General features: G+C 50.5%; 1 protein-coding gene across 4 annotated transcripts in view; it reads right to left on the bottom strand.

Moving 5' to 3' along the window:
* Positions 1-19,212, bottom strand: part of CRK (CRK proto-oncogene, adaptor protein) — a 35,428-nt gene extending 16,216 nt beyond the window's left edge. Inside the window, exons 1-3 of one of the 4 annotated variants that reach the window (XM_033185190.1) lie at positions 18,740-19,212; positions 1,820-2,355; positions 432-584 (exon numbers count right to left, since the gene is read on the bottom strand). In XM_033185190.1, the coding sequence (XP_033041081.1) occupies positions 564-584; positions 1,820-2,355; positions 18,740-18,980 (798 nt within the window). In that variant the 5' untranslated portion in view covers positions 18,981-19,212 and the 3' untranslated portion in view covers positions 432-563. Of the gene's footprint in view, positions 1-431; positions 585-1,819; positions 2,356-18,739 lie in introns of those variants that run through there. The other 3 variants (XM_033185191.1, XM_033185189.1, XM_033185192.1) reach the window with 3 other exon arrangements.
* Between the last annotated feature and the right edge of the window lie 3,373 nt (positions 19,213-22,585).

Below are 22,585 nucleotides of genomic sequence, written 5' to 3'. Positions count from 1 at the left end.
TGGGATTACAGGCTTGAGCCACCGTGCCCGGCCAAGAAAAACTTACTAAAATCATAAACCAGTTTTCTACTCAAATCTTTATTTATAAGATTTGTGTTTCACAGCAGGTAGAAAAGCTCAACCATTTTTTTGAGCAGTAAAGCCTCTAATTAAGGCAGGCATGATTAAATCTCTTTGAGAAAGGAAATGCAAATAGAAGGAGGATTCATGTGATAACTGGTTTCTCCTGGGTCAGCTGGCTTGTTCCATGGTTTTTCTTTTTTTGAGACAGAGTCTCACTCTGTCGCCCAGGCTAGAGGGCATTGTCATGATCTCAGCTCACTGTAGCCACGACCTTTCAGGCTCAGGTGATCCTCTCTCCTCGGCCTCCCGAGTAGCTGGGACCACAGGCATGTGCCACCATGCCTGGCTAATTTTTTGTAGAGATGGCATTTTGCCATGCTGCCTAGGCCGGTCTCCAACTCCTGAGCTCAACTGATCTGTCCACGTCGGCCTCATAAGGTGCTGGGATTACAGGTATGAGCCAACACACCCGGCGTTTGTTCCATGTTTTCATACTTACTTCAACCCAGTGTTAACAAAGTCTGGAATAAATATCAAGAGTTACACCTAGTGACTCAGTAGGGCCAGACAAAAATTTAAAAAAAAAAAGAGAGAGGAAAAAAACAAAAAACGAGTCAGATCCATCATACACACAGCACCATGCTGGATGTTACCATCATCTCATCTCACAGGAAGACCTGAGGGTAGAAATCTATTTTCCTCCAAACAAGGAATGAGAACAAAGGGCAGTGATAACCCTGACAACACACATTCCATTTCTCATTCAAGCCAGGACTGCAGGTGCATACCACCATGCCTGGCAGGTTTTTTTTTTTCCCTTTTTTTTTTTCTTTCACTTTTTGTTTAAAAAGCTGAGGTCTCACTACGTTTCCCAGACTGGTCTTAAACACCTGGTCTCAAGTGGTCCTCCTGCCTCAGCCTCCCAGAGCACTAGGATTACAAGTGTGAGCCACTGTGCCCAGTCTGCACTAGCTTTTACACTGAACCATCAGCTCTTCTGAAAAGAAAGGAACGGAGAGACGAAGGAAGGAAGAAGAAAGGAAGGAGACAAAGGTGTGACTGAGAGGAATAAAGGAATTAACACCATGTAATGGCTGGCCAGAAGGAAGTGGGCTACTGAAGGTATTTCACCAGTTAAGGCAAAAATTAATTCCTGAGGAAGAACTGGCTTCTTACATGATTTAGAAAGACCCGTGCACCTGGCACTCCTCAGAATGAGGACTTTTGGGTGTGAATCTCTTCACGCCTCTACCGCGCCTGCTTCCTCCTGGATTCTTACTCAATGAACACAATTAGTGCTAAGGAGCTCCATGTCCCCTGAAGCAAAAACAAGTCTCTGCGGGAAAACTCCACGTAAGTGCTTCGATAGAGGCCACTTATTACGCTCAAATCCATCTGAACCCACCTTCTTTTAGACAACGACAAACAGAAAGCAAGAAACAGATGAGGATGTGGATGAGGAGAAACATGTGAGGTGAATTCCTGTGAATTCAGGTGGTGTTATTAAAGCAGTCCAAGTGTGTTTAGTAGATCAATTAAGAACATTCAGTTATACAGTTTTAAGCTTACTCATTCCCAAATAGGTTTTCTATGAAAAAGAGAAAACCCAACATTAAATGCCAAAATCAGTGCTTAGCAGCTTTGCCATCTACAACATCCCAATGCTGCTGTAGTCAGCATTGCTACAAAGCTCTAAGAGGACCGAGAGGAGACCCTGCAGCAGATCTCTTCTTTCTACATTGTGCACGTTATGTACCTCCAAAGCCAAGGCTGTCTTGTCGTAGGCATTGGGGACTCGCTTCTGGATAACCCTGGCATATATGGGCCCATTCTGGAGGTTAGGGAGCGGAGTGTTGACGCTGGGTTGGGCATAGGGCCCAGGCTCCGGCCCACCCAGTGGCTGTGGGTGGGAACCCTCCTGGTTACCTCCAATCAGAGCCGATACTGAGGCGGAGGCAGGTCTATACTTCTCGACGTAAGGGACTGGAATCATCCCTCTCTTGCCTTCGCTGTCCTCCGCATTCCACCACTGCTCTTCAGGCTTGTCCCGGATTCTCAAGATGTCTCCTTTCTTAAAGGGAAGATCTTCCTCATCATTCCCGTTAAAGTCAAAGAGGGCTCGCACATACTCCGCCTCCTCCTGCCTGAGAATCACTCCACTACCCTGCCTGGATCTGGAAACCGGTTCTATCAACGTTGTAGTGTCCAAATAGTGTATTTTGTAGAATTCCAGTAAAGCAGGCAATGAGTCAAACTCTTGATCTCCTATTCGGAGTCTGGAGGGGCTCACCCCTGGAAAAAACAGAGCGGGCTGTTACTTAATGATGTCCTATACCGGAAATGAAATACAGATTTTATGTTTATTTTTTTAGAGTTGGGATCTCACTGTGTTACCCAGGCTGGTCTTGACCTCCAGGGTTCAAGTGATCCTCTCACCACAAACTCCTGAGTAGCTGGGGCGACAGGAGGCCACCACTGTGCCTGGCCGAAATGGAGATTTCACGCCCCATATACATTTAGTCAAGATTTAACCAGAAAAAAAAAACTCTAGAAAAAATAACCCCTTCTCTTCACAGCATACCGACATCACATGTGGAAGCTGAACTATCCCCTGGGAGAAAGGTGCCCATCACTAGGGCCCCAGGGAAGGACCAGAAGGCCAAGAGACTAGGCTGGTCAGGACGTGCTCTTGTACGTGAATCAAAGACAGAGAGGCTGTCAGTGCCTTCTCCAAACACGTTCCGTCGCTACCCTATTTACAGAGCAGCGTACGCCTCAAGGTTCTGTTCCATCTTTTTCTGAGACCAAGTCTCACTCTGTCGCCCAGGCTGGAGTGCAGGGACGCGATCTCGGCTCACGGCAACCTCCGCCTCCCAGGTTCAAGCGAAGCTCCTGTCTCAGCCTCCCGAACAGCTGGGATTCCAGACTCCCGTCACCACGCCTGGCCTTTTTTTTTTTTTTTTTTTTGTCTTTTTAGTAGAATGGGGTTTCACCATGTTGGCCAGGCTGGTCTCAAACTCTTGACTTCAGGTGATCCATCCACCTCAGCCTCCCAAAGTGCTGAGACTACAGGCCTGAGCCACCGTGCCCGGCCTGCATCGATTTTTCAATCTCAGGAAATGTAGCAAGCTCTCACTTTCCATGGGTCCCTGCTGCTGTTCCAGAGGGTGGAGAGAGCTTAGTGTCTACACTGAGCTCATACATTTTTCCCCTCCACATCTAAAATGTGTAACTCCGAATAAGAAAAACTGTCTCTTTACTGTTGTGGTTTTTGTTGTTGTTGAGACAGAGTCTCACTGTGCCGCTCAAGCTGGAGTGCAGTGGCACGATCACAGCTCACTGCAGCCTTGACCTTCCAGGCTCAAGCACTTAGGGAAGCTGAGACAGGTGGATCCCCGGAGCTCAGGAGTTCAAGACCAGCCTGGCAACATGGCTGTCATTGCAAAAAATTTTAAAAATTAGCTGGGCGTGGTGGCACACTTCCGTAGTCCCAGCTACTTGGGACACTCAGGAGGAGGATGGCTTGAGCCCGGGAGGTCAAGGCTACAGTGAGCCATCATCATGCCAATGCATTCCAGCCTGGACAATGAAGCAAGACTCTGTGTCAAACAAAAATAAAAGAAAATGAATTTTGTTGGACCTGGTGCCTCACACCTTAATCCGAGAACTTTAGGAGGCTGAGGTGGGAGGATCGCTTGAATCCAGGATTTTCAGACCAGTGAAGACTTCACACAGCGAAGACTTTCAACACAGCCAAGACTTCATCACTACAAAAATTATTAAAAATTAGCTGGGCTGGCGGAGCACAGTGGCTCACGCCTATAATCCCAGCACTCTGGGAGGCCAAGGCGGGCGGATCACGAGGTCTGGAGATAGAGGCCATCCTGGCTAACACGGTGAAACCCCATCTCTACTAAAAACACAAAAACTGAGCCGGGCGTGGTGGTGGGCGCCTGTAGTCCCAGCTACACGGGAGGCTGAAGCAGGAGAATGGCGTGAACCCAAGAGGCGGAGCTTGCAGTGAGCCGAGATCGTGCCACTGCACTCCAGTCTGGGCAACAGAGCGAGACTCAGTGTCAAAAAAAAAAAAAAATTAGCCGGGCCTAGTGGTGCACACCTGCAGTTGCAGCTACTCGGGAAGCTAAGGTGACAGACTGCTTGAGCCCAGGAGTTTGTGAGTACAGTGAGCCATGATCACGCCAAAGCACTCCAGCCTGGATGACAGAGCAAGACATTGACTCTTAAAAAAAGAAAAAATAAGTAAGTGTGAAAAAAAAATGACTGGGCACAGTGGTTTCCGTCTGTAATCCCAGCACTTTGGGAGGCCAAGGCAGGAGGACTGCTTGAGGCAAGTAGTTCAAGACCAGCCTGGGCAATAAAGTGAGATCCCATCTCTTTTTTTTTTTTTTTTTCTGAGACGGAGTCTCGCTCTGTCGCCCAGGCTGGAGTGCAGTGGCCGGATCTCAGCTCACTGCAAGCTCCGCCTCCCAGGTTTACGCCATTCTCCTGCCTCAGCCTCCCGAGTAGCTGGGACTACAGGCGCCCGCCACCTTGCCCGGCTAGTTTTTTGTATTTTTTAGTAGAGACGGGGTTTCACTGTGTTAGCCAGGATGGTCTCGATCTCCTGACCTCGTGATCCGCCCGTCTCGGCCTCCCAAAGTGCTGGGATTACAGGCTTGAGCCACCGCGCCCGGCCGAGATCCCATCTCTTAAAAAAACAAGAAAACATTAGCCAGGCAACGTGGTGCATGCCTGTTAGTCTCAGCTACTCAAGAAGCTGAAGTGAGAGAATCGCCTGAGACCAGGTCAAGGCTACAGTGAATCATGATCATCCCACTGCATTCCGGCCTAGGCAACAGAGCAAGACTTTGTCTCAAAAAAAAATCAAAATGAGTTTTGTGAGTTTTTGGCTTTGCGGTTGTCTTGCGACCGGGTGGTCTTGCTCTGTCACCCAGGCAGGAGTGCCGTGGCGTGATCTTAGCTCACTACAACCTCTACCTCCTGGGCTGAAGCCATCCTCTTACCTCAGCCTCCGGAGCAGCTGGGACTACAAGCACACATCACCACGTCCAACTCATTTTTTGCAGAGGGGATTTTGCCATGTTGCCCAAGCCAGTCTCGAATTCCTGAGCTCAAATGATCCATCTGCCTTGGCCTCCCAAAGTGCTAGCATTACAGGTGTGAGCCACCACGCCTGGCCTGGGCTTTGTTTTTTAAGACAGGAGTCTCCCTATGTGGCCCAGGCTGGTCTCAAACCCCTGGGCCCAGCGATCCTCTCACCTTAAGTCTCCTGAGTATGTGCTTTTGTTATTTCTTTTTAGAGACAGGGTCTACCTCTGTTGTACAAGCTGGAGTGCAGTGGTGTGATCATAGCTCACTGCAATCTTAAACTCCTGGGCTCAAGATATTCTCCCACCTCAGCCTTCTAAGTAGCTGGAACTAAAGGTGCAGATGGCATTGCACCCAGACGATTTTTTTTTTTTTTTGAGACAGAGTCACACTCTGTCACCCAGGCTGGAGTGCAGTGGCACAATCTTGGCTCACTGCAACTTCTGCCTCCTGGGTTCAAGCAACTCTCCTGCCTCAGCCTCCCAAGTAGCTGGGACTACAGGCCCACGCCACCACACCTGGCTAATTTTTGTATTTTGTATTTTTAGTAGAGACGGGGTTTCGCCATCTTGGCCAGGCTGGTCTGCAACTTCTGACCTCGTGATCCATCCACCTAGGCCTCCCAAAGGCGTGAGCCACTGTGCCCGGCCCTTCACTCAGCTGATTTTCAAATTTTTTAATAGAGACAGTGTCTTGCTTTACTGCCCAGGCTATGGTTTTGTTTTTGTCTTCTGAGATAGGGTCTGGCTCTGTCGCCCAGGCTGGAGTGCAGTGGCATGATCTTGGCTCACCGAAATCTCCACTTCCTGGGCTCAAGCCATTCTTTCACCTCAGCCTCTGGAGTCGCTGGGACTACAGGCATGCATTACCACACCTAGTTAATTTTTGCATTTTTGTAGACATAGGGTTTTTACCATGTTGCCCAGGCTGGTCTTGAACTCCTGAGCTCCAGAGATCTACCTGCCTCTGCCTCCCCAAGTGTTGGGATTACAGGCGTAAGCCACCATGCCCGGCCTATTTTTTTAAATAATGGGGTTTTGCCATGTCGCCCAGGTAGGTCTTGATCTCCTGAGCACAACCTCGGCTCACTGCAGCCTCCACTTTCCAGGCTCTAGCGATCCTCCCACCTCAGCCACCCGAGCAACTGGGACTATAGGCGCACACCACCACACCTGGCTAGTTTTTGTATTTTTAGTAGAGATGGGGTTTTGCTATGTTGCCCAGGCTGGTCTTGAACTCCTGGGATCAAGTGATCTGCCCACCTTGGCCTCCCAAAGTATTGAGATTACAGATGTGAGCCACTGCATCCAGCCTATTATTAATTTTAATTATTTGCTTATTGTTGGGATTTTTCTTTTTTGTGTGTGAAAAGGTCTCTTTTTTTTTGAAGATGGAGTCTTGCTCTGTCATCCAGGTTGGAGTGCAGTGGCTGAATGTCTGCTCACTGCAAATTCCATCTTCTGGGTTCAAGCAATTCTCCTGCCTCAGCCCCCCAAGTAGCTGGGATTACAGGTGTGTGCCACCACGCCTGGCTAATTTTTGTAATTTCAGTTGAGACACAGTTCCACCACGTTGGCCAGGCTGGTCTCAAACTCCTGACCTCAAGTGATCTGACGGCCTCAGCCTCCAAAAGTGCTGAGATGACAGGCGTGAGCCACTGAGCCTGGTGTGTGACAGGGCCTCACTCTGCTGTCCAGGCTGGCGTGCAGTGGCACAATCGCAGTTCACTGCAACCTTTTTTTTTTTTTTTTTTGAGGCGGAGTCTCGCTCTGTCGCCCAGACTGGAGTGCAGTGGCCAGATCTCAGCTCACTGCAAGCTCCGCCTCCCGGGTTTCCGCCACTCTCCTGCCTCAGCCTCCCGAGTAGCTGGGACTACAGGCGCCCGCCATCTCGCCCGGCTAGTTTTTGTATTTTTAGTAGAGACGGGGTTTCACCGTATTAGCCAGGATGGTCTCGATCTCCTGACCTCGTGATCCGCCCGTCTCGGCCTCCCAAAGTGCTGGGATTACAGGCTTGAGCCACCGCGCCCGGCCTTTTTTTTTTTTTTTTTTTTTTAAGACAGAGTCTCGCTCTGTCACCCAGGCTGGAGTGCAGTGGCACAATCTCGGCTCACCGCAAGCTCCACCTCCCGGGTTCACGCCATTCTCCTGCCTCAGCCTCCTGAGCAGCTGGGATTACAGGCACCCGCCACCTCGCCCGGCTAATTTTTTTTGTATTTTAGTAGAGACGGGGTTTCACCGTGTTTGCCAGGATGGTCTCAATCTCCTGACCTCGTGATCCGTCCGCCTCGGCCTCCCAAAGTGCTGGAATTACAGGTGTGAGCCACTGCGCCTGGCCTTTTTTTTTTTTTGAGACGGACTCTTGCTCTGTCGCCCAGGCTGGAGTGCAGTGGCATGATCTCCACTCACTGCAACCTCCCCATTCTGGATTCAAGTGATTCTCCTGCCTCAGCCTCCCAAGTAACTGGGACTACAGGCGCCCGCCACCACACCCAGGCAATTTTTTGTATTTTTAGTAGAGATGAGGTTTCACCATGTTGGCAAGGCTGGTCTCAAACTCCTGACCTCAGGTGATCCCACCAACCTTGGCCTCCTAAAGTGTTGGGATTACAGGCGTGAGCCACTGCGCCTGGCCGCAACCTCCACTTTCTGGGCTCACGCAATTCTACAGTCTCAGCTTCCCAAACAGCTGGGGCTCTAGGTACAAACCACCCACCAATACCCAGCTAATAGATATTTTTTAATTTTTACTTTTTTTTTGAGATGGAGTCTCACTCTGTTGCCCAGGCTGCAGTGCAGTGGCGCAATCTTGGCTCACTGCAAGCTCCGCCTCCCAGGTTCACACCATTCTCCTGTCTCAGCCTCCCGAGTAGCTGGGACTACAGGTGCCCGCCACCACATCTGGCTAATTTTTTGTATTTTTAGCAGAGACGGGGTTTCACCGTGTTAGCCAGGATGGTCTGGATCTCCTGACATCGTGATCCGCCCACCTCAGCCTCGCAAAGTGCTGGGATTACAGGTGTGAGCCACCGCGCCCAGCGTTTTTCTTTTTTTTTTTTAGATGGAGTCTTGTTCTGCAGCCCAGGCTGGAGTGCAGTGGTGCGATCTCGGCTCACTGCAACCTCCGCCTCCCGGGTTCAAGCAATTCTCCTGCCTCAGCCTCCCAAGTAGCTGGGATTACAGGCATGCACCACCACACCTGGCTAATTTTTTTGTATTTTTAGTGGAGATGGGGTTTCACCATATTGGCCAGGCTGGTCTTGAACTCCTGACCTTGTGATCTGCCCGCCTCGGCCTCCCAAATGGCTGGGATTACAGGCGTGAGCCACCACGTCCGGCCTATTTTCTTAAATAACGGGGTTTTGTCATGTCTCCCAGGCAGGTCTTGATCTCCTGAGCTCAAAGCAATCCTCTTCCCTCTTGGCCTCCCAAAGTGTTGTGATTACAGGCATGAGCCACCTTGCCTGGCCTTGTTAATTTTGAAAGGCAGGTTTTTGCTGTCCCGGATAAACTCCAGTAGCTATGCGCACACACCACCACTGCACACCATGGCCTTACACTCCTGGCCTGGAGTCATCCTCCTGCCTCAGACTCCCGGGTAGCTGGGACTACAGGTGTCTACCACCACGCCCAGCTAGAGACCTAATTATTTTGTTCAATGTTAGAAACATCCTGGCTAACACAGTGAGACCCTGTCTCTACTAAAAAAAAAAAAAAAAAAAAAAAACAAAGGCCAGGCAGGGTGGTGCACACCTTTAGTCCCAGCTACTTCGGAGGCTGAGGTGGGAGGATCGATTGGCCTGGGAGGTAGAGTCTGCAGTGAGTCAGGATTGTGCCACTGCCCTCCAGCCTGGGTAACAGAGCGAGAGCCTGTCTCTATTAAAAAAAGAAAAAACCCGCAATTCTTCCAGTATGATCAGAAAGCGTACATTTAAAATTCATTCCACTATTGGAGAGAGGTAAAAAGACACAACGTTAACTCTGGAAGCGAATGAAAAGTCCTGCGGGTAGAATGAGTACTGATGAGTACTCTTTCCATCCAAATGCACGATGAGACCGTCTGAAGGAGAGCTGCACACTTCCCACATTACCCAAAGTCCACCTGTGGAATTCACGGCTGTCAGCGTAAAACAGTGAACAGCCCAGCCTCGGGAATACTGGTTGTCTCTCCAATTTAAGGCACTGAAAGGGGTGCGAGTGCCAGGACTTTTCTCTACAGCAAACATTCCTCATGCACCAAGAGGGTGATGGCAAAAGTTACGAGTACAGGACCGGGGAGATGACTTTGGTAATGACTGTAGCAGGCATGGAGTGCTATATCCTGGAGATTCTCTTTATTGAGGAGGATCACTGCAGGTTCAATTCTCCTCTTGTTCAAACGCCACATAGTGTGAACTGGGCTCACTATGACTTTCTTTTTGTTTGGCAATCCCAACAGACACAGAAATGTAAGCAAAATGCCATGGAAAACCTTTGATGTACTTTACTTATATTTTTCTACTCTGACAATGTAATAATTTCACAAAGAAATGCCCGTTTCTGTGAACTGCTGGGGGCCATCAAGCTTCATTGATCCAAACTCCAGAAGGAAGGGAGGAGAACAGAACACACCTAAGTGCCAGATAAGCCCAAACCTCTCACCACAGTTGTGTGTTCCGGCTCCTTTTCTCTCTTTCCTCTCCTTCCAACCACAAACAGCCAAAGGCAGGAAACAGAAGGGCGGGAAAGGAAGGAGGCACAGTCAGCCCGTCTAGAGAACAGAAGCAATGATAGGATTCTCATAGCTATCCAAGACTTGGAAAACCTCAATGACTCGTTCTACATCACCTTGTGTTGGATTTTGAACGTGGAGTTAGGAATTCACACATACTGAAATAAAAATCAACGCGAGGGGATATCCTCTCTGTTTCTTGGTACCTACTCAACCCGTTACTTCTAAGCCTTCTAAGCATTTCCAGCCTGAGGTTATGACCAGTTTTACGAGGCCACTCCCTCCCTGAAGGTTTCATGAAGAACACCTGAGGGCTCTGTGGGCTAAACTAGGCCCAATCACTTCTGACACGGCTACCAGGATACCAGGATACCACAAGAGAGCACGACTGGATCATCTGCCTCTCCTTGATCTCACGGCACTTTCTCTCTCTCTCTTTTTTTTTTTTTTTTTGAGACGGGGTCTCCCTCTGTTGCTCAGGCTGGAGTGCACTGGTGCGATCTTGGCTCACTGCACCCTCCACCTCCCGGGCTCCAGCAATTCTCCCTGCCTCAGCCTCCCGAGTAGCTGGGATTACAGGCGCCCGACACCACACCTGGCTAATTTTTGTATTTTTAGGAGAGACAGCGTTTTCCATGTTGACTAGGCTGGTCTCAAACTCCTGACCTCAAGTGATCCGGCAGCCTCAGCCTCCCAAAGTGCTGGGATTACAGGCGTGAGCCACCACACCTGGCCCTCTCTTTTCCCCTTCATTCCTCAATTCCTGCTCCCTCCCTTCCTTCTTTGCCTATGGTATTCACAGGGGTTGCTTAGATAAATACCCACCAATACAAAACGCTAAAAAGGCCACTGGCTGGCTGGGCACAGTGGCTCGCGCCTGTAATCCCAGCAATTTGGGAGGCTGAGGGAGGCAGATCACGAGGTCAGGAGATCGAGACCATCCTGGCTCACACTGTGAAACCCCGTCTCTACTAAAAATACAAAAAATTAGCCAGGCATGGTGGCAGGCACCTATAGTCCCAGTTACTTAGGCAGCTGAGGCAGGAGAATGGCGGGAACCCAGGAGGCGGAGCTTGCGGTGAGCAGAGATAGCGCCACTGCATTCCAGCTTGGGTAACAGAGTGAGAGTGTCTCCAAAAGAGAAAAAAAAAAAGGCAAGCCACTGGCTTCCATCTGAGAAGATATATGGCTTCCTAAGCAAATAGAACGTTCTAAAAATGGTGGGTATGAGGATGGTCCTTTGCAGGTTTGGTGCATTCTGGCTCTCATTTCCTAGCTGTCTGAGTTATCTAACTTCTGTGTGCCTCACCCCAACTCTGCAAAATGAGGTCAAATACCCATCTAATAAAGTTCCTAAAAATGGCTAGAGACTGGGCATGGTGGTTCACGCCTGTAATTCTAGCACTTTGGAAGGCAGAGCCAGGCAGATCACCTGACGTCAGGAGTTCAAGACTAGCCTGATCAACATGGTGAAAACCCATCTCTACTAAAAATGCAAAAATTAGTTGGGCGTGGTGTTGCACGCTTATAGTCCCAGCTACTGGGGAGGCTGAGGCAGGAGAATTGCTTGAACCTGGGAGGCGAAGGTCGCGATGGGCCGAGAATATGCCATTGCACTCCACCCTGGGTGGCAGAGCGAGACATCATCTCAAAAAAAAAAAAAAAGTGGCTCATACATTATAGGTGCTCAATAAAAATCAACCAATCCTCCAAATTCCTTCAGCAATTTTCAATTCACCCTCAAATCCAGAGCCCACCGGACCGTTTCCCAGAGAAAATTCCATAGGATCTCAAGATGCTTCTCAAAAGTTCTGTGGTCAGGTAGGTGCAGTGGTTCACACCTGTAATCTCAGCACTTTGGGAGGCTGAGGCAGAAAGATCTCTTTATTTTTTCTGTTTTTTTAAAACCGATTTATTAATCTTTTGGGAGAAATCTCTTGAGGCCAGGAGTGCAAGCCTAGCCTGGGTCATACAGTGAGGCTGTAGTAAGCTATGATGGAGCCACTGCACACAAGCCTGAGCAACAGGGCCATGGTGGGGGAAGGTTCTGCAGTCAAACAGGTGTGAAAACCAGCACCCTCTCTTGGAAACTCACAATGCACATAAGCACAGTAAAGACTTGGGGAAGTCCTGCAATAAATAAACCTACTCCCTTCACCATGGAATTATTTTGGTTTAAAATCTGTAAGTAGCTCTCACTGAAGTACTTCTCCAGAACCACTGGAGACAAGGCCACTAAGACATCGAGACTAAGACAAGAGAATCAGGTTTGTGAACTGCCAAGACAAGATGAACAAATGAGAAGCAGAAGCTGAAGGTGTAAAAAGGTAGCAATGAGACATTGGCAGTCTCATGCTACGTCCAGAGAAGAGGCGTGGCCCAGCTGCCAGCCTGGCCTGTAACTCTTCACTACCTTGAGGGGGCATCACAAACTATTAACACCCTAGCTTCTGTCCCACGCCTTGAAAATGAAGCAAGTTTGATGCCCTCCTCCACCCACTAGGGCAACAGGTAGAAGCCTTTGGGATGAGCAGGTAACAGGATGCACCATCTTATTCCCATGTGCTGAACTTTCACCGAGGTCCTTTCACACTTAGAGATGCATCCCGCCCAGGCACTTACTCCCTAAGATAAACTGTTTCACCAGTTCCTACCATCCACACCATGCATTCTGGAGCCTCTCAAATATCAGAAGAGTTTTCCATTTTGCTTCAAAAGCCCCCACACCTCACAGTTATGTTATTAAAATATATATAAAATGCTTACGGAGTACTTAATATGCCAGTACTTAATATGGAATATCATTACAACCCTGAGGTCAGTATTACTATTTCCCTCCTTCACAGATGAGGAAACTGAAGCAGAGAAAAGTTAAACAATTTGCCCAAAGTTACACAATTAGTAAGTGGTAGGTAAATAAGGCCCAAAGCCAGGTTGCACAGCTCAAGCTCATAACGACTCTCCTAACTCACACTCCTTCAGTTTTGTCAACCTGACGACTGGTCAACGTTTAGCTATTCCAAGAGGAAAAAACCAGTTTCTTGCAAGCATTCCAAGGAGGTCCATCTTGAAGCCCAACCTGCCAGAATGTGACCAGGAGACTTGACCAAGCCCTTCCCTATGGCCCCAGGGAACTTCCAAGCTATGGCACCACAGGAAGCCGATGCAAGCTGAGGACAAGACAAGTTACACACAGGTTCAACAGAAAAGGCTGAGAATCCCTGGCCCATTCTGTACCCCTGCCTTTGAAAATAAAACCCAGCTGGGCGCGGGGTCTCACGCCTGTAATCCTAACACTTTGGGAGGCCAAGGCAGGCGGATCACTTGAGTTCAGGAGATCGAGACCAGCCTGGCCAACATGGTGAAACCCCATCTCTACTAAAAATAACAAAAAAATTAGCTGGGCGTGATGGCATGCACCTGTAGTCCCAGCTACTCAGGAGGCTGAGGCAGGAGAATGGCTTGAGCAGGGAGGGGGAGTTTGCAGTGAGCTGAGATCACCCCACTGCACCCCAGCCTGGGCGACAGAGCGAGACTCCATCGCAAAAATAAAAAATAAAGTAGTAAAAATTTAAAAAGTTTCTTCATCATTGACTTGAAATAGCAGATGTGTATTGTCTGCATGATAAAGCCAGTGGCATGATCTCGGCGCACTGCAACCTCCGCTTCCAGGGTTCAAGCGATTCTCGTGCCTCAATCTCTCCAGTAGCCAGGATTACAGGCACATGCCACCACACCCTGCTAATTTTTGTATTTTTTAGGGGAGATGGGGTTTCACCACGTTGGCCAGGCTGGTCTCTAACTCCTGGCCTCAAATGATCTGCCCGCCTTGGCCTCCCGAAGTGCTGGGATTACAGGCGTGAGCCACCGCACCCAGCCTCTTCTTGCCATTCTTTAATTCTAGTCTTTAAAAAAGCCTGGGTTGGGCCGGGCGCGGTGGCTCAAGCCTGTAATCCCAGCACTTTGGGAGGCCGAGACGGGCGGATCACGAGGTCAGGAGATCGAGACCATCCTGGCTAACACGGTGAAACCCCGTCTCTACTAAAAAATATAAAAAATTAGCCGGGCGAGGTGGTGGGCGCCTGTAGTCCCAGCTACTCGGGAGGCTGAGGCAGGAGAATGGCGTGAACCCGGGAGGCGGAGCTTGCAGTGAGCTGAGATCCGGCCACAGCACTCTAGCCTGGGCGACAGAGGGAGACTCCGTCTCAAAAAAAAAAAAAAAAAAAAAAGCCTGGGTTGGATGCAGCTGTACATGCTGGTAGTCCCAGCTACTCAGAGCCTGAGTCAGGAGGACTGCCTGCCCCAAAGTTAAGGGCTGTAGTGTACTATGACTGTGCCTGTCAACAGCCACTGCACTCCAGTCTGAGCAACACAGTGGGGAAAAAAAAAAACACAAGGCGAAGACGGGCAGATTACCTGAGGTCAGGAGTTCGAGACCAGCCTGGCCAACACGGTGAAACCTGTGTCTACTAAAAATACAAAAAAAGAAAATTAGCGGGGCATGGTGGCGCATGCCTGTAATCCTAGCTACTCGGGAGGCTGAGGCAGGAGAATCACTTGACCCAGGGAAGGGGAGGTTTCAGTGAGCCGAGACTGCACCACTGCACTCTAGCAGCCTGGAGAACAACAAGAGCGAAACTCCGTCCAAAAAAACAAAACAAACAAAAAACACCAAGACTTAGATTCCAGGGCAGAGGAAAAGTACTGAGGATATTGAGGATACAGACCTCCACGTGCACTGCTGAGATCCCAAAAGGACGCTGGTTCTGACAGAGTGTAGCGTAAAAGGGTCAGTTCTCAGGTCAGAATGCCTAGGTTCAACTTCGGAAAGTCATTTACTAGCTGTGTGACCTTAAGCAAGTTACTGAATTTGAGTGTTTCCTCCTGTATAAAATAGGAATATTTTAATAAATAGAGATCATATTACTGATCTAACCAGACTGTCCTAGACAGCAGGTGAAATAAGGCACATAAAGTACTCAAGCAAAGTGCCTGGCACAGAATAACCAGTGAATAAACATTAGTTATTGATATTGTATATGCCTCTCTAAAATTCAAGACATTTCTCTGTGTGACTTCAAAAGGACTTGGTGAGGGGAAGAACAAAGATTCAGTACTTAGCACTTGAGATTTGTGAGGTACAAAGTAATTCTGAGGTTATATAGACAGGCCGGGTGCGGTGGCTCAGGCCCAGCACTTTGGGAGGCCGAGGCGGGTGGATCATCAGAGTTCAGGAGATCCAGACCAGCTTGGCCAACATGGCAAAACCCCATCTCTACTAAAAAAAATACAAAAATTAGCTGAGCATGGTGGTGGGCCTCTGTAATTCCAGCTACTCAGGAGGGTGAGGCAGGAGAATCGCTTGAACCTGGGAGATGGAGGTTGCAGTGAGTCAATATCGCGCCAATGCACTCCGGTGTGGGAGACAAGAGTGAAAACTCTGCCTCAAAAAAATAAAAAAACAGGCCGGGGGCGGTGGCTTAAGCCTGTAATCCCAGCACTTTGGGAGGCCGAGACGGGCAGATCACGAGGTCAGGAGATCGAGACCATCCTGGCTAACACAGTGAAACCCCATCTCTACTAAAGAATACAAAAAACTAGCCGGGCGAGGTGGCGGCGCCTGTAGTCCCAGCTACTCGGAGGCTGAGGCAGGAGAATGGCGTAAACCCGGGAGGCGGAGCTTGCAGTGAGCTGAGAACCGGCCACTGCACTCCAGCCCGGGCGACAGAGCGAGACTCCGTCTCAAAACAAAACAAAACAAAAAAGACAAAAAACAAAACAAAACAAAAAAGACAGCAACTGGGGCAGGCACAGTGGCTCACACTTGCAATTCCAGCACTTTGGGAGTCTGAAGCGGGAGGATCTATTGAGACCAAGAATTTGAGAGCAGCCTGGACAACACAGTGAAACCCCTCATCTCCACAAAAAAATGTTAAACAGTTAACCAGGCATGGTGGATATGCCTGTAGTCCCAGCTACTCAGGAGGCTAAAGTGGGAGGATGGTTTGAGCCCGGGAGGTCAAGGCTGCAGTGAGCTGTGTTCATGCCACTGCACTCCAGCTTGGGAGACAAAGGCCCTGTCTCAGAAGAGAGAAAAAGACAGCAACTGAATCGTAGAAAATGGGGTACAACATGGCAGAATTATCACAATACTCGTGAATTTTCCACACCCCATCCACAAACGTTGGCAATCTTCACCTTCTTTCCTGAGCCAAGGAACTGAGTTCTTATCTGTTTTGAAAAGGTGGTGCTCCATTATCCAGGTAAGTCTTGAGATATAAAAATGGTTAAGCTAAGATGTGAAAAAATATCAAGCTAACAAACCTGCCGGCTGCCATTTTCAACTCTGGCAACCCACAAACACAAACAAAAGGCTGAAAAGTGAGTTTCAGTAACAGTTTGCCATTATGTTACTACATATAATGCAAAACCCCAGATACCATGCAGGTGGCATCAAAGTAGAATATATCTGGTTCAGGACCAACACAGCTACATCAATATTCCCCTCTCATAATACCATTAAACTGGCCAGAATGAGAAAGATCTATAATAATTTGTGAACTTAGAGACCCCATACTCATTTTTTAAAAATAGTTATGTGTTGGGCTGGGTGTGGTGGCTCACACCTGTAATCTCAGCACTTTGGGAGGCTGAGGCGGGCAGATCACCTGAGGTCAGGAGTTCGAGACCAGCCTGGTCAACATGGCGAAACCCCATCTCTACTAAAAATACAAAAACTAGCCAGGCATGGTGGCGTGTGCCTGTAATCTCAGCTACTAGGGAGGCTGAAGCAAGAGAATCCTTTGAACCCACAATGTAGAGATTGCAGTGAGCTAAGATAGCACCACTGAACTCCAGCCTGGGCAACAAAAGCGAAACTCCGCCTCAAACAAAGCTGGGTGCGGTGGCTCACACCTGTAATCCCAGCACTTTGAAGGGGCAAAGGCGAGTGGATCACCTGAGGTCAAGAGTTCAAGACCCACCTGGCCAACCTGGTAAAACCCCATCTCTATTAAAAATACAAAAATTAGCTGGGCGTGGTGACAGGCACTGGTAATCCCAGCTACTTAGGAGGCTGAAGCAGGAGATCACTTGAACCCAAAAGGCGGAGGTTGCAGTGAGCCAAGATGGCGCCATTGCACTCCAACCTGGGTGACAGAGAGAGACTCCGTCTCAAAATAAATAAATAAGTAATAAATAAATATATAAAATAAGAAAAAAATTGGTATGTGTTCGCCAGGCGCGGTGGCTCATACCTGTAATCTCAGCACTTTGGGAGGGTGGATCACCTGAGGTCAGGAGTTTGAGACCAGCCTGGCCAATCTGGTGAAACCTCATCTCTACTAAAAATACAACATTAGCTGGTTGTGGTGGCGGGTGCCTGTAATCCCAGCTACTCGGGAGGCTGAGGCAGGAGAATCTTGAACCCAGGAGCCCCGGGGAGGTGAAGGTAGCCATAAGCCGAGATCGCGCTACTGCGCTCCAGCATGGGCGACAGAGCGAGACTCCGTCTCAGGAAAAAGTAAAATAAAACTTGGTATGTGGTAACAACAAACAGACTGCCTATTCAATTCTTTATTTCTGGCCGGAGCGAGTAAATCTAAATTAGAACTACCCTACAAGAGAAAGTCTACAGAGGATGGCTCAGGAGCTTCCTGATTCATAGGAGACTAGTCTGAACCCAGTCTCAGCGGCCAAGAAGAAACAGCTTCGACTTGCCAACAGTGTGAAGGCACGAGGAGTCCTGATGCTGTTAAACAGGTACACATACAATGAGAACCCCAGAATTACTTTGTACCTCACAAATCTCCAGTACTAAGGGCATCTATCTATTCCCTTAAAACACTCCCAAATCAACTTCAACGGCATCGGAAAGACAGTCAATCTCAGGGATCCCTGGCAAGGAAAACCCGGCGCAGGTAATTTATGTTCTTGGCGTGGAGTCTGTTCCCAACATCCAGAAAGGCTCAGCCCGCAGCCCCATCTTACTGAGCAAGGTCACGCCCTGAAGTACACACTGACAATGTTTAAGTCCAAGGAAAATGAAGTTCCAGTCACTTCTAGGGAAGGGTCTGTTTCCACTGCCTCACTTCTGGTTTATTTTCTGGAATAAAATGTCTTTCCTCCACTAAACACTTTGAAAACCAGAACCCTCTACCGGCGGACAGTCTTCGGGACGCTTAGATCTCTTGCACACAGCCAGGCATCGCCTTAAACTGGGTTGGGCTGGTCACTGGAGGCTTTCTTCTATCACTTAATTCACCACCTTCCTCCTCCACGGGGGAAGAGAACGGTACAAGGATTTTGGAAAAATGCCCAAGAAAGGAAAAAACTAACCGGTTTCCTGAGGGTGTCTCCATCCCTCCCGGCCAGTTTGTGGTGACTTCCTACCAAAGGCCACCAGGGGAGCACGGCCAAACCCGGCTCTCCAACACGGCAGGAAACGTTTCCAGCCTAAAAGCCACTTGTAGGATTATCGGATTCATTCTGGGCGCCGCTGCCAAGTGATGCCCCCGCAGTGCCAACATCTCCCTCAGCTCTTTGTCCCCACGTTGCCTTGCCCTGCCCTACCCCTGCGCCTGGCCCGGGAGCCAGCCCCACCCTGGGGCCGAAGCAGTTCCCCTTCCCCCGGGCTGCCCTTCCCAGGCACACCCCGGGGCCTCGGTCCGCGGCTCCTCCTCCCCCACACTCCTGTTCCCCGGGTGGGAATGAGCCCGAGCAGCCGGCGGGCCCCTGCCACGGTCACCCAGCCCTCTGCCCACGACCCCGAGGGTCCGCTGTCGAGGAGCAGCCAGCCAGGCTGGGAGTTCCGCGGCCCTCACCCCGCCCAGGGCCCCCCGTCCCGTCAGTCCCTCACCGGGCGGAGGTTGGGCGGGCGACGGTGGCACTGGCGGGCGCGGGCCGCTGCTGTTGATGATGTAGTGGGAGACGCGCGAGTTCTCTGAGACGCTGAGCACATAGTCCCCGGGGCTGGTGCTCGAGTCCCGCACCAGGAACACCCCGTGCCGCTGGCCCTGCAGCAGCGCCACCGCCTCCTGCCGACTCAACCGCCCCCAGTACCAGCTACTCCGCTCCTCCGAGTCGAAGTTGCCCGCCATGGCTGCCTCCGCGCCTAAACGCTGGGGTGCCGCCGCCGCGCGCGCCCCTCCGGCCCCCGGCGCCCGCCGCCCAGCGGAGCGGCTCCGGTTTCAGCTTCACAGCAGCGCCCGAAATGGCGGCGGCAGCCGCGGGCCTTCCCCACCGGAAATGACGCGCTCCCTGCCCGAGGGAGGCTGCCGGGAAGGGGCCTGCGGCCCGCCATTGGGAGAAGGGCAAGGCGCCCTCGCGCGCGCACTGAGCATGCGGCCTCATGGGCGGTGCCGCCCTGCCCGGCCCAGGGCTGAGGGGGATGGGAGGCGGGGTCTAGGGTCCGGGGGCGGGGCCTCGCAGCCTCCCGCAGAGACGTGCGCCTGCGCCGCCGACCGCGAGGTGCTGCTTCAGGTTCGCGTTCCTGGACGGCCCGGGACTTCTAGGCAGCGGCTCCCAGGCAGAATTGCAGGAGAAAAGATGCGTGTGGCGCTGGGGCCTCAGTTTTCGGCCAGACTTCCTGGGATATCAGTCTGTTTTTCTTTTCCTTTTTTTCTTTTTTCAGACGGAGTGTCACTCTGTCCCCAAGCTGGAGTGCAGTGGCGCGATCTCGGCTCCCCGCAACCTCTGCCTCCCGGGTTCAAGCGATTCTCCTGCCTTAGCCTCCCGAGTAGCTGGGACTACAGGCGAGCGCCACCACGCCTGGTTAATTTTTGTATTTTTAGTAGAGACGGGGTTTCGCCATGTTGGCCAGGGTGGTCTCGAACTCCTGACCTCGGGTGATCCACCCGCCTCGGCCTCCCAAAGTGCTGGGATTACAGGCGAGAAACATCGCGCCCGGCAATGTCGGTCTGTTTCTTCTCGTTCCTCTAGCTTCTCCACAGGCCGGCTGACGTTCTCATTTTCATTGATTCATTCAGGACATTGTTATTGACACTCCACCTGCACTGCGGGTGCAAAGGTGATCGAGGCTGGGCCCTGCACTCCTCGAACTCACACACCAGTGAGAGGAACCAGGAAACTGCATGACAAAAGGATGACAAATGCTGACAAACGCTATCATGGGAAACAGACATGAACACAGAGCAGAGCGCCCCTCCAGCCAGTCTGTGGAGTAATCCAGGAGGGCTTCCCAGAGGAGGTAGCATGTGTTGACTGCTGAGTGACAAATGGGGAAGGATATTCAAAGCAAAGGGAGCAGAGTGTGCCAAGCCACATGAAGTACGGATTCTCCTCTCTTTGAGGCTTTGGGGTCACCTTCCCAGATACTCTAAACACTAAATTGTAGCCAGGGGCATCTCCTACTCTCACTGCCATCATGATCACTCTGGTCTGTGTTCCGGCTTGCTGGTGCCCTTTCGTCTGGCTGCCCCTAATTGCACTGCAAACAGCTCCCACTGAGTTTTCTAAAATACAGATCTGGCCGGGCACGGTGGCTCACGCCTGTAATCTCAACACTTTGGGAGGCTAAGGCAGGCGGATCACTTGAGGTCAGGAGTTCGAGACCAGGCTGACCAATATGGTGAAACCGTGTCTCTGCTAATACAAACATTAGCTGGGCGTGATAGCGGGTGCCTGTAATCCCAGCTACTCAGGAGGATGAGGCAGGAGGATCGCTTGAACCCGGGAGGCAGAGGTTGCAGTGAGCTGAGATCCCACCATTACACTCCAGCCTGGGCGACAGAGGGAGATCGTGTCTCAAAAAAATATATATGTATACAAATCTGAATGTGTTGCTACCTTGTGTAAAACGTTTAACAGTCTTCAGGTGTTCAAACTCCCAGGTTAGCTTAGAGCATAAAATTGAGCCATAGTCTCCCTCTCTCTCTCTCTTTTTTTTTTCAGATGGATTCTTGCTCTGTCGCCCAGGCTGGAGTGCAGTGGCGCCATCATAGCTCACTGCAACCGCCACCTCCCAGGTTCAAGTGATTCTCCCTGCCTTAGCCTCCCAAGTAGCTGGGACTACAGGCGCCCGCCACCTCGCCCAGCTAATAATGTTCGTATTTTTAGTCGAGATGGGGTTTCACCGTGTTAGCCAGGATGGTCTCCATCTCCTGACCTCATGATCCGCCCGCCTCGGCCTCCCAAAGTGCTGGGATTACAGGCTTGAGCCACCGCGCCCGGCCATCTTCCCTTTCTTAACCACCCCATCACTCCCTCTCCATCAACAGCAGTACGTCCAAATTATTCCCATGACAGCTCTTACCCTTTTTACTGTAACTTTTCATGTGCAGTTCTGTGTATGTCCTTAAAGGCCAAGCAGCTAGTCTATGAGGTACTCCATAAGCGTTTCAGGACCGCTAACATTTATTCAGAGATGACCGTCTGCCAGGCACTGTGCTGACTGCCTTCATATGGATCATCTCATTTAATCCTCTCAACAACCTTATTTGACAAGTATCCCCATCATACAGAAGAGAAAACTGAAGCTCAGAGAGTTTAAGTAACGTGTCCAGAGATACACGTTGGCACAGTGAGGAGCTAGGGTTCAAATCCTGGAAGGAGAGACAGCTATGGTCACTCTGCTGTACCCTCAAATTTCTGAGATGGGAAGTGGGAGGAAGGGGTGGCAGAAATCTACATTTTAAAAAAGCAGTCAGGTGGGGCACGGTGGCTCACGCCTGTAATCCCAGCACTTTGGGAGGCCGAGGCGGGTGGATCAAGAGGTCAGGAGATCGAGACCATCCTGGCTAACACAGTGAAACCCCGTCTCTACTAAAAATACAAAAAATTTGCCGGGTGTGGTGGTGGGCGCCTGTAGTCCCAGCTACTCGTGAGGCTGAGGCAGGAGAATGGCGTGAACCCAGGAGGCGGAGCTTGCAGCCAGCTGAGATCCGGCCACTGCACTCCAGCCTGGGCGACAGAGCGAGACTCCGTCTCAAAAAAAAAAAAAAAGCAGTCAGCTGTGGATTCTGGTCTAATGGATAAGACAGCGAGTCTGGACTCACCTACACACCCTTGGGCCTGCTCTGGGGAAGTGGGGGTGGGGGCCGGGGAGGGACAAGGGCACTTTTCCTGCTGTAAGTGACTCATCGTGACCCTGGCTTAGTCACAGCCTGGCACGGTGAACCAGCAGAAGCAGCCATGCCAGTGTGAATTCTGGCTGGTCTGTGAGCTCTGGACCTGACCCAGAGACTGCCTGTTCCAAAGCAGTGTCTCTAAGACCCCTCCCTAGGGCACATGGAAATTACAAGAAAAATATTTTTTTTTGTTTTTTCGAGACACAATTTCGCTCCTGTTGCCCAGGCTGGAGTGCAATGGCACGATCTCAGCTCACCACAACCTCCGCCTCCTGAGTTCAAGAGATTCTCCTGCCTCAGCCTCTCAAGTAGCTGGAATTACAGGCATGCACCACCACGCCCATATAATTTTTTGTATTTTTAGTAGAGACGGGGTTTCTTCATGTTGGTCAGGCTGATCTCGAACTCCCGACCTCAGGTGATCCGCCTGCCTCAGCCTCCCAAAGTGCTGGGATTACAGGCGTCAGCCACTGCGCCCAACGGAAAAAGAATTTTTTTTAAGAAGAATAGGCCAGGCATGATGGCTCACGCCATCATGGAGTGATGGAGTTTAAATGGAGTTTAAACACCATTTCTACCAAAAATACAAAAATTAGCCAGGCGTGGCGGGCACCTGT

The sequence above is a fragment of the Trachypithecus francoisi genome, unplaced genomic scaffold (genome assembly GCF_009764315.1).
Source record: "Trachypithecus francoisi isolate TF-2019V2 unplaced genomic scaffold, Tfra_2.0 Lachesis_group20, whole genome shotgun sequence".
NCBI lineage: Eukaryota > Metazoa > Chordata > Mammalia > Primates > Cercopithecidae > Trachypithecus > Trachypithecus francoisi.
The sequence above is the reverse complement of the archived record's forward strand: the minus strand, read 5'-3'. Positions and strand labels throughout refer to the sequence as shown.